A 12,076-nucleotide genomic window follows, 5' to 3' on the forward strand; every position below is an offset into this window, starting at 1 on the left:
TGGGTGTTGGTGACTTTAGTTCAGTCACTCAGTCGTGTCTGATTCTTTGCGACCCCATGCACTGCAGCACCCCAGGCTTCCCTGTCCATCTCCACCTCCCGAAGCTTTCTCAAACTCATGTCCACTGAGTCAGTGATGCCATCCAACCATCTCATCCTCTGTCGTCCCTTTCTCCTCCTGCCTTCAATCTTTCCCAGCATCAGGGTCTTTTCCAATGAGTCAGTTCTTGGTGAATTTAACAGTGTGTAATATGGAATAGCAGGGATAGGAGGAGAGTGGGAATGGAGAAAGTGAAGTTACAATTAGTATCATAGATGAAAGTGGTAAGGACCTGCTTGGAAGGAAAATTAAAGGTTGGATTCAAGGGATAGTGTAAAGAAAGTTTGATTAAGAAGTAGAAATCCCTGAGGCTGAGTTTTCAACAAGGGTTTCACTTCTGGAGACTGAGAAACAGGGAAGCATAGAGTATTCTTGGGGATGAGGTTGCTTTTATCCACCGTTAGTGCATGACAAGAGATCCACCAGACAGTTAGAAATATGTCTTGATTTTGGTCAGAGCCCGAGATGTAAGATTTGAGTCATTCTTGTTGGTCGATAGTTGAAAATGGGGAGTAAAAAAACGAGAAGAAAGGCTGTGTGTAACAAAAGAAGATCGACTACATTTGGTGTAAAGTCCTGGTCAAAGAAAAAAGAGAACCAGAATAGTACCTTTTCACAGAAAAGAGAGAGTCTATGCTAAATTGAAAATCATAGGATAATTCATCCAAAGTAAACTTTTATTATTTGCCTAAGGATATGTTCTTATACTTGGGATATAAAGATATAAGTTGTAGCAACATAGTTAAGAGCGTGAACTGGAATCAGATTCTTAGGATCTGGATCTCAGTTCCAGTACTTGCTGGCCAGGGGATATCAGGCAAATTACTTCATCTTTCTGTACCTCAAGTGGGTACTTTGTGAATTAAAGGAAAATAATCATCTAAAATGATGGTAGTAATATTAGTGTGAGGTCTCATCTTTTCTGTCATCTTGAAAGTTTGAGTTTTGATTCTATGAAGATCATTCTCAAAGCACTGTTCAGTTTTATAAATATTAAGAGCAAAGGTGAGGATCCCCCCTTTACAGAATTAGTACATTTTGAATTGGGTCCTGATACGTTGCCAGAGCTTGGTTGTTATTTCTTGACAGTCTTTCTCGGAATATTCATGTTTAGAAACCTGGTCCAGTGCTTACTAGATTTGCAGGTAATTTCTGAACCTGAATTTCCAGTTCCTGAAGTTTCCTATTCACCTTACTTAAAAGTTTGGGTCATATCAGCCTAAAAGACCATGATTTAGGCTCCTGAATACTTCTGATTTCACTCATGTCTTATGCTAACTTTTAAATTAACTAACCTTTTTTTGTCGTAAAATAAACATAACATGAAGTCAGTCATTTTGATCATCTGCAGGTGTACAGTTCAGTGACGTTAAGTACATTTAAACTGCTGTGCAGTCACGACTTCTGCCCATCCTCAGAATTTTTTCAGCATCCTTAGTGAAACTCTGTACCCGTTAAAATAGCAACTCCCATCCCCTCCTTCCCACACTGGACACCACTGTTCTACTTTCTATCCCTGTGGTATTTGACTATTTTAGAAACTTGAGATAAGCAGAAGCATTTAATATTTGTTCTTTTGTGTCTGGCTTGTTTCACTCAACAGTGTCTTCAAAATTCATCAAAGTTGTTGCATATAGTCAGAGCTTCCTCCTGTTTAAAGGATTTGTAATATTCCATTGTATGGAAAACGTGTACATTTTACTTATTCATTCATCTGCCGATGGACATTTGGGTTGTTTATACCTTTTGGCTCTTATGAGTAATATTGCTATGAACATTTGGTGTGTGAACATCTCTTTGAGTCTTTACTTTCAGTTCTTTTGTGTATGTATCCAGAGGTGGAATTATTGGGTCAAGTGGTGATTCTATGTTTCATTTTTATTAACCAACCTTTGTTTTGAACTTAATTCAATCCTTGTGGTCCTTTATTGTTTTATCTTTTTTATTTTGTACCTGTGAGAGTGGGTTAAAACTAAGCTGTGGTAGTTCTTTGCCACAGTTGTATCCTGAGGGGAAGGTGCTGGTATGCTACTTTGAAGTGTGGTTTGTGTACCTATAATTTGACTGTTTCAACATATATCAGTTTATCTAGTATTATGGCTAAATGTCTAGAAAGCTTGTTATTTTGTGAATTTTAAAAAAATTTTTGAATGAGACTTGAAACTTCTAATCCAGTTCTGAGAATATAAAGAAATACTGTTGTAAACAAACAAACATGAAATTAACATATGATACAGTGTTATTTTAGCTTCCCTGATGGCTACGGTAAAGTGTCTGCCTGCAGTGCGGGAGACCTGGGTTTGATCCCTGGCCTGGGTTCGATCCCTGGGTTGGGAAGATCCCCTGGAGAAGGAAATGGCAACCCACTCCAGTACTCTCACCTGGAAAATTCCATGGACTGAGGAGCCTGGCAGGCTACAGTCCATGGGGTCGCAAAGAGTCGGACACGACTGAGCGACTTCACTTTCACTTTCTCTTTCACACTATTATTTGGGCTTCCCTTATGGCTCAGCTGGTGAAGAATCTGCCTGCAATGCTGGAGACCTGCCTGGGCTGGGAAGATCCCCTGGAGAAGGGAGAGGTGACCCACTCCATTATTCTGGCCTGGAGAATTCCATGGACCGTACAGTCCATGGGATCGCAAAGAGTCGGACAGGACTGAGTAACTTTCGCTTCACTTCACAGTATTATTAACTAAAGTACAGGTTTTTATTCAAATCTTAAAAAATTTTTTGCTAGGATCTATTCTTTGTTTTCATACCTTATTTAAAATTTCACGTTATATTTAGTTGCATTGAGCAGCATTAGCTGCATGCAGCAAATTCTGATAAATTCTCTTTTCATTTTTATTCTGTTACACATATTTTCTAACTTTATTTTTTATGATTTCTTATACACACTCATCATTTAAGTGGACATTTAATTTCCGTATACATGGGTTTTTTTAAGTATCTTTGACATTAAGCTCTCATTTCGATACTAATTTCTCCTTTAAATGCTTTCTTTGCAGTCACACTCTGTGTTTTTCCAGTCTTGTAACTTTATTGAGACTTTCAGTGGCTGAGGCAGAGATCTTTCTTGGTAAATGTCATATTGCACTTGAAAATATGGGGGTTAATTTCAGATGTTTTTGATATTGATTTCTAGCATAATTCCACAGTGTTAAGAGAACAGACTCTGTATGATTACAGTACCTTTAGACCAGGAAATTTTTGCACCTTGTTTTATGTCCCTGGATATGTTCCAGTGTCTCCTGGTTTATAATCTATGGGAATTTGAATAGAATTTGTATCCTGCTGTTGTGTGAAAATTGTATAAATCCTAATTATATTGGATTGGTTCACAGTGCTTTTCAGGTCTATTATATCTTTCTACTTTCCTATGTATTTTATTAATTTTTGAGAATTTGATTTTGAAACTCCAATTAAAAATCTTAATTTGTCTATTTAAAATGCTTGTAATACTGTTTATAATTTGTGTTTTCCAAGTCTCCTATAAATGTATTATCATACTTTCATAATTTAAAAAAAAAAGTAAAAATGTATCAGTGTAAGAATAGAGTGCACCTCTTGTCTTACCAGATTGGAGTGACCGCTGGCCCCTTGCTATTCCTGCTATCAGGAACCTGGAAGCAATGAATAAGAAAGAAACAGATAAAGTAGTTTTGAAACCTCTTTATCTTCTTAAAGCTTGCTATATTTAATACTATCTCCAAGGGAGGTAACGTCCAAGTTTTGCTTAGAGTTGCCTAAGTAGCAAAGAGAAGGGTATGTTTGTGGCTCTGAAGCCCATGGTCTTTCTGTTGTACAGCAGTTAGGTCCCTTCCCTTTTCTTGTGCAAGTGAATTTATTAGAAAATAAATTTCAATTATTTATAATTCCATTTGGTTAGAGAACTCCCATTTTAGAATAGATTGTGCAGAATTGGCCACAGATATCAGAAGGATTAAATCAGCATTCTTGATAAATTTCTAAGGGAGGCTGCAAGTATAGATGTATTTATTATGTGCTGAAGCATAATTTAGCCTTAAAGTCTTTTTTTGTAAAATACACTTTCTGATAAGAAGGTGGTGATCATTCATAGAGGGGGAAAGAAGGTGGAGAGTGTAGGTATATTTTTAAATTAACTGCTTATTTATTTGGCTGCACTGGGTCACTTCGTTGCTGTGAGTGGGCTTTCTCTAGCTGCAGTGGGCTGGTGCCCCTCTTCATGACGGGATGAGGGCTTCTCACTGCAGAGGCTTCTCTTGTTGTGGAGCATCAGCTCTGGGCGGGCAGTCTTCAGTAGTTGTGGTGCAGGAGTTTAGTTTCCCCGTAGCATATGGAATCTTCCCTGACCAGGGACTGAGCCGTGTCCCCTGCATTGCCAGGTGAGTTCCTATCCACTGGACCACCAGGGAAGTCCGAGTGTAGGTGTTTTAAAGATAGAGGCCATTGGAAAATTCATGTGAGAAAACTAATTGCTCTGGTGATGACGGTGTGAGAGCTTAAGGATGGTAGATTGCAATTCACTTTGCAGGGTTTTTGCTACTAAAACACATGTAAAACTGACTAGGAAAATGCCAAAAATCGAGATAGTTGAGTAAGTAGTAACTCTTACACTGTCTGTGCTTCTTAGAGGCCTTCTGTGACCTTGCCTAGCAAAACCCATTGCCCCTTCCTGCAGGTGTCCTTCTTTTAAGCAGTGTGTTTGTCTCAGCTAGACTGTGAAGTCTTTAGGCAGAAATGGCATGTCCTGCTCTGTATTTTTTGCACTCAGTGTAGTGCTTACACACAGTAGATCCTTCTAAACCTTGGCTGAGTCTCTTCTTAGTGTGAGTGTGCCTGCAGGCTTAATTGCTCAGTTGTGTCCAACTGTTTGTGACCCCATGTACGTAGCCCACCGGGCTCCTCTGCCCATACTCTAGTATTCTTGCCCCGACTCCAGGGGATCTTCCTGACCCAAGGATGGAACCCACGTCTCTTGTGTCTCCTGCATTGGCAGGTAGAGTCTTTATTGTTGTGCTAGCTGGGAAGCCTTCCTACTGTGAGACTTGGGCACAAATATTATCAGAACAAGAGAAGCAGCAGCTTCTGTCCTTATCAGAGGAGGGATCTGAATCAGAGTTACAATGCGGCCAAGAACCCAGGAAACCACTCCCAGAGAAACCAGAGATTTTTTAGTTTCATGTGGTACATCAGGCTGTTTTGTTGCCTCATTTCCTTGATACACTGGCCCATGGCCTGGAAATGTCTTATTTGTTTAGCAGACACCGAGGCATGAAAGCGGGGCGACAGAAGCTTTAATACCATATAATACGTTTAACACAGTGTAATAAGTCACAGTAGGGGCGTGTGCGTAGTGACAGAGGGGCTGGAGGAACTCTTAATAGAAAGTAGTGTGGTCGCTGAATGAGAGAGAACGGAGAATACCTCCTGCCAGCAAACAGTCTGTGAAGAGAGGCTGAACCTCCCAGCCCAGGAGATGGGGTCCAGGAATGGAGGGGGGTGGATGCAACTGGTGAAGCTGGGGCCAACTGGGGGAAAAAAGGCAGAGAACTGACTGGGAGAAACTTCATCTCTCTTTTTGCTGTTCATCTCCTGTCTTCTCTTTGTGCTGGTCTGTGGAATTTTTGCTTTAACAGTGAGTGAGGGGGAGCTCCTGGAGTATTTTACAGAGCAAAATGATTGATTTGATCAGAAATGTGTTTTGTAGGGCAGACTGGCAGTCATGTGACCACATAGATGATGAATTGTGGAGTCGAGGCTGGAGTCAGGTAGATGGATTTGGAGGCAGTTGCAGTGTCCAAGAGATAAAGAGTTCTTATTATATGATTTCATTTATATGCTCTGTCCAGAAGAGGCAGATTCATAGAGACAGAAAGTAGACTGATGGTTGCCAGGGGCTGGAGTTGGGTAATGGGTATTGGGGTGATGAAAGTATCATTAGATGGTAATGATAATTGTGCAACTTTGTGAATATACTTAAAAACCCAGTGAATTGTATGTTTTTAAGTGGTGAATCTGATGGCATGTGAAGTGTATCTCAGAGAGGAAGAGTTCCTGAAATAAGCAGGAATAGTGAGCATAAAGAAAGCGAGATGAGTTGGAGGGAAACTCAACCCAAGAGTTGGTCAAGAATTGACAGCACTTGGAGAGTGAATATTGGCGATACCCACAGTGAAATAGGGGCCAGCCAGCCCTGACATTTCTAATTTGTATGATTAAACTGATGGGGAAAGAAATTCTGGAAAAAGCAAGTTTGGAGAAACCTACAATGAACAGTGTAAACTGTTTTGAATATGTCGTCAAGTTGTGCATAAAGGCCCAGATTTCAGGAGACTCTGGGACTAGAAAAAGAAGTGAGTTATGGAGGGGTGTATACTGAGGAGGCCATCAGGCTGCTGGTGGACAACCCCGTGTCCCCATCTGTTTGGCTCTCTATCCTCCAGGCTGATCTAGAGGTGTGGTGCTGGAAGCACTGGTTTTTAAATAAAGCTGAATCTTTCTATTACTTTTCAGGCAGAGGCAAGACTGGCAGCAAAACGGGCTGCCCGGGCAGAAGCAAGAGATATCCGCATGAGAGAACTGGAACGGCAGCAAAAAGAGGTAATTGGGGGAAATAACCCTGATTTTGTGGTGTTCCCCACCCCCCCCCCCCGCCCCACCCAAAATCAATACGTGGCTAGTTTCCTTCTGAAGTAAACCTGGTTCCTTTTGAAATACTGGGAATAGAGTAACTTGATGTATGTGTTTTGACGAGCTATTCTAGGTCAGCAAGTTAAGTGCAATATTTGTTTGAAATTAACAGCAGATACCTATACACCTCTTGTCATAAGTTACTGTTGTGTTATAAAGTCCTTGTAATAGCCAGAGAAGGCTTAGAGATGACAGAATTATTTACTATAGCCCTAAATGTCCTAGAATTTTGACTATATTGTGATACCTACATAGTTAAGTTCTGTGAAATCATACAGCCTTATAGTTTGTAAGCATACTTAATAATGGAGGAAAATCTCCGTGTAAGAAAATGGAAAAAAAAATCCCACAATTATAGCACTTTTAGGACTCTAGTCTTGTGTTATGAAAATTAGTATCCATGTATAGATCAAAAACTACTGGAAAGAAGTGATCATTCTCAGTACTTTGGTTTATCTATGGTGGGATTATGATTAGTTTTATGTTACACTTTTGTATGGCTAATACATTTCCATCTGTTTTAATTATCACTGGGAAAAGCAAAAAAGAAAAAATTTCTAATTAGACATATAGAAATTGGGCTGCTTTAAAAGAAAACAAATACTCTTTTTTACTCTTCTGACATTGACCTGACTTTGAAAGTTCCCATAAAAACCATTTCTGATGTTTTAGTTCAAAGGGGGAGAAAAGCTGCAGGGCAATATTAAACACTTTATTTTGAGGTTTGTGGTGAATTTTCTGTTAATGAGTTAGAGATGTGTATAGAGTCCATATTGTCACAGCTCAAAAACAAAGCCAAAAGCAGTTAATGTATTGCTAATTTTCTTTTTTTTACCTCATAGCTTCAAATATTGAATGCAGTTCTTGGCTTGAGATGAAATGCTACAATACAATGCACTGTCTTTTATGCTCCTAAAATTGTAGTGAACTGTAAGAATAGAGTTATTAAGTTTAAGTTTTATTTGTAAGCTGCAGACTGAACATATTTAGCTTAGTATGTTGTGTATTTTGAATGTGTAACTTTGAATTAACAGTCATTGCCTTTCAGGACAAATGTGTGTGCTTAATTTAAGACTGTCCATAGCAGGCAGTGTGTTGGAAACTTGAGTTTGTGAAACTTTTGCATTTGCAGCACTCTCATCATTCCTTTGACCGGAAATGGGGACAGATTCAGAAGTGGCTGGTAGGCCGGAATCGCCTGCCCTGCATGTTGTGATCAGTTGCTGAAATATGCAATCTCAAAGTAAAACACTGACTAATCATTTGCCAAGTGGGAGTGTTTGCCATGTTTGAACCTAAAGGTCAGAGAGTGTCTCTTCTGCCTGTAGTGGACCAAATGTGTGCTCAGAGTCCAGCCATTTTCGTTGTAGTTACAGCCTCACGCTCATCTCATAAATGCTCCTGACCAGGAAAGATTGAGTAGATGAATGTGTTTTCTCTCTGTGGATTTGTTCTTCTGTCCTAAAATTTGCCCACCCCCTCCATCCCGCCTTCTCCTCCCCTGCCCCTTTCTTCTTTTCTCTCTTTTTTAAAAAGCTATATCAGGTTCTTCATAGAAAGATGAACCAAATCATTCTTTCATCCCCTCTGAAAATTACTTTTATGTTGTTAGTTCTCTCAGTTTCCTTTCAAGTCTTAGACTGTCACTCCCAAATTTGTTAGCTGCAAGAGCAAATTTCAGCCAGTAATGTATGAGTTACTGTGAGTCATTGCTAACTTTGAGCTTTTGTCAGTGCTGCTGAGTGCCCTAGCTGCCTCTGATTGCAGGGGTTCCGAGCTTGGTGTGTGGATAGGCTTGGCGGATGGGGTAAGGACTGTTCATGCCAGGTTTTGAGTATGTGTATGTTTTCATGTGAAAATGGCCACAGGAATTTTATCATCAGATTCTCAAAAGGAGTCTGTGATCCCTAAGAGGTTAAGAACCACTGTTTAATTGCTGCCTAACAAGCAACTTTCATAAGCAAATCCCTTCTAGAATAGCATTTTAAGGTATAACCAGAATTTAAATATTTATGATTATATTTACGTACAAATTTTAAAACTTCATCATACTTCTCATTGTGATATTTTAAAAAAGAGAGAGAAAAGATTTTGGTTACTTAAAATTAAGCAGCTCTTCATGTATGTGTGTGTTTTCTTATTAAAGCTATCTTATTTTATAATTCAAGTGTCTTCTGCATGTAACTGGCTTAATATTACTGGTGATGTCTTAAGAATATTTTTGCATGAGTTAAGAGAAATAATTCTTAATTGCCAAAGTGGAAATATTAATTTCCTCTTATAATTAATTATGTATTATAGGTCTCAAATTAAATTGCCTAGGATTTTAATATCTTAGGACAGATCAAAGCATTAAATAGGAAAAGCCTATGTTAAAAATCTAATATTTAATTCTTACGTTGAAAGGAGCAGTTTGGGTTAATAATAGGTAGGATTTGGACAGGCAGAGAAGGTGGGGTTTAATTTCAGATAGAATAACTAACATTCCGACCCTTTCTGGCAGTTTGTTCAAACTGATTCTTCCTCTAACTTCTTATCCTATCCTTGTCTTTCTGGCTGCTTTCTGTCTATGAACTTATCATAGAAGTTGGCATGTGAGCATCACAGTGTATAAATTACTAATAAATTTATAGTAAATAATGCATAGACAAACAATTGGGTTATCGATGACTAGAAGGAAGAATCTTCCTATATTAAAATTTTCTCCTAATTGTAGCACTTTTTTGCCCGTGAGTGGGCTGTTGGATCTGAATAGGGAACACGGGAGCATGAGGCTCAGGAATGAAGCTCATGTTGAGTGCCTGTCTGTGTGCCAGCATTGTGCTCATACCTTTTACATACGTGTTCAGTCCCCATTGTAAGACAGATCCACTCTCTCCATTTTATAGGTAGGTGATAAAGGATTGGCAAAGTGAACAACTTTAGTTGTTGGCAGAGCTGGAATTCAAAGGGATCCGAGGGTGCTAATGGTGGAGTGGGAGGTGGACGGACCAAGAAGGAAAGGGCCTGTGTCTTTCTGGGCCCCCAGATAGTCTTAGGTTAGCCAGTACTGCTGTAAACTGGGTGTCTGAAGCAGTGATGTGTTGGGAATGTGAAAGAGCAAATGCAGTTTGTGAAGTTTCCTAATTTAAAACTGAGGGGGCCATACGACCCAGGAATCCCACTGCTGGGCATACACACCGAGGAAACCAGAATTGAAAGAGACACGTGTACCCCAGTGTTCATTGTAGCACTGTTTATAATAGCCAGGACATGGAAGCAATCTAGATGTCCATCAGCAGACGAATGGATAAGAAAGCTGTGGTACCTATACACAATGGAATATTATTACTCGGCTATTAAAAAGAACACATTTGAATCCATTCTAATGAGGTAGATGAAACTGCAGCCTATTATACAGAGTGAAGTCAGTCAGAAAAACACCGATACAGTATACTAACACATACATATAGAATTTAGAAAGATGGTAACAATGACCCTATATGCCAGACAGCAAGAGACACAGATATAAAGAACAGACTTTTGGACTCTGGGGGAGAAGGCGAGGGTGGGATGATTTGAGAGAATGGCACTGAACCATGCATATGTGAAATAGATCGCCAGTCCAGGTTCGATGCATGAAACTGGGCATTAAAGCTGGTGCACTGGGGCAACCCAGAGGGATGGGATGCGGAGGGAGGTGGGAGGGGGGTTCAGGATAGGGGACACATGTACACCCATGGCTGATCCATGTCACCGTATGGCAAAAGCCGCTACAATGTTGTAAAGTAATTAGACTCCAATTTAAAAAAGTGAATTAATTTTTAAAAAAACTGAGGGGGATAGCTCCAACCTTGAATCAAATATTTATTGTCAGATATGTCCAGGTGTATTCAGAGGGCTGTGAGCTTTAAAAAAAAAAAAAAACCTTCAAGAGAACTTTTGAAAACAGGGAATGTTTCACTTCCATTTATCTAACTTAAATGTATCAAACATAATTTTCCAGGAAGGCTTAAAAGATAGATACCCCTCTTTGAAGGCATTGTCCTGTTCATTCATCCTTAATACTCATAAGGATTCCCAAGACAGTGAAAATATTTTGTCTTCTGAACTGTGCAAGAGAGGGATAGTCTGCCTTGTAAATGGTACCTAAGAACATTGCTGAAATCTTTTTCTATTGACTTTCTGGTGATTAATTTTTTAAAAAGCCTTTTGGCAGTTTTAATATGCCTTTAGAAATACCTGGGAAATGAAGCTTTCTTTGTATTCCAGAGTACAAAACTAGGATACCTTGCCCCTTTCTTCATGTTCTTTCTGTGTGATTAAATCTGGATTTGGCCAGTGTAGGACAGTGTCTTGATTGGTTCAGTGGTATGGTGAGTCAGAAGATCTGAATGCTGGTCCAGCTTTCCAACTTTGTTGACCCCTAACCTTTTTGTGATGCAGTTTTTTGTTTTATGTACTATAAAATGAAAGGATCAGACTAGATGACCTCTAAGGATCCTCTAGCTCTTAAAAATAATTCTATATTTGGTGCTGGGGTCTTTGGTTCACACAGGGGTTTCCTTCTGTTTCTCCCTATTTGCCACTGTGCGGTAGCATTCCAGATAAAGGCAGTAGTTAAAGACCACGTGGAATGCCTGTCTTTTTGTGGAAGAGTAGTGTTCCATGGCAGACTCTTAGTAAAATATGTGCTTGGAGTCTTTTTGGTGTAATAAAAATTTGCTTTGAGCTTGCCTCACTGTACATATGGTAGCCATTAGCCATATGTGGGTAATTAGGTTTCGACTTGCTTGAATTGATAAAAATTAAAAATTTCGTTCCTCAGTTGCACTTCTGACCGTTTAGATGCGTAGTAGCCGCCTGTGGCTGGTGGCCGCCTATCAGACAGCACAAGCATGGCGCATTTCCACTGCTGATGAGAGGCCTGTTGCACAGTGCTGGCTTCAGGTGTAGTTTATGACTATGGAATAAACTGTGTTCTGTCACTTTAAATTAGCCAGCCTGTATGGGCTTATACTTTATTCTGTAGTTTTCTGAACTCATTAGGTCATTTTCCCCAAATGGTGCTAAAAAGAAAGCTGTGTAAATCTAAAGCTATTCCGATACTTACTGTGTTGTTATTTAGAGTTATTTTTATAATAGGCATAATTAAGGATAAATATGAATTCATCTGTCTTTGCTGCATCGTTAATGGGATGTGCTCTTTAGAGGCAGGTTTTAAAAGTGCGCCTGTGTGGCAGGCGGAATCAAAAGAAAGGATAGAATAAAGAGAAGATTGAACATTAAACCTTGTATTGATATATCCCCCTGGTACCCCA

The 12,076-nt window shown here is 39.5% G+C and overlaps 1 protein-coding gene across 24 annotated transcripts in view; it reads left to right on the forward strand.

The window, feature by feature from the left end:
• Positions 1-12,076, forward strand: part of LRRFIP2 (LRR binding FLII interacting protein 2) — a 116,371-nt gene that overhangs the window by 37,486 nt on the left and 66,809 nt on the right. For 13 of the 24 annotated variants that reach the window (XM_042235836.2, XM_015102228.4, XM_042235841.2 and 10 more), the window contains 2 exons: positions 6,600-6,686; positions 7,909-7,959. In XM_042235836.2, coding sequence (XP_042091770.1) covers positions 6,600-6,686; positions 7,909-7,959 — 138 coding nt within the window. The remainder of the gene's footprint in view (positions 1-6,599; positions 6,687-7,908; positions 7,960-12,076) is intronic. The other 11 variants (XM_042235840.2, XM_042235844.2, XM_042235845.2 and 8 more) reach the window with 1 other exon arrangement.

Source organism: Ovis aries, chromosome 19 (genome assembly GCF_016772045.2).
Source record: "Ovis aries strain OAR_USU_Benz2616 breed Rambouillet chromosome 19, ARS-UI_Ramb_v3.0, whole genome shotgun sequence".
NCBI lineage: Eukaryota > Metazoa > Chordata > Mammalia > Artiodactyla > Bovidae > Ovis > Ovis aries.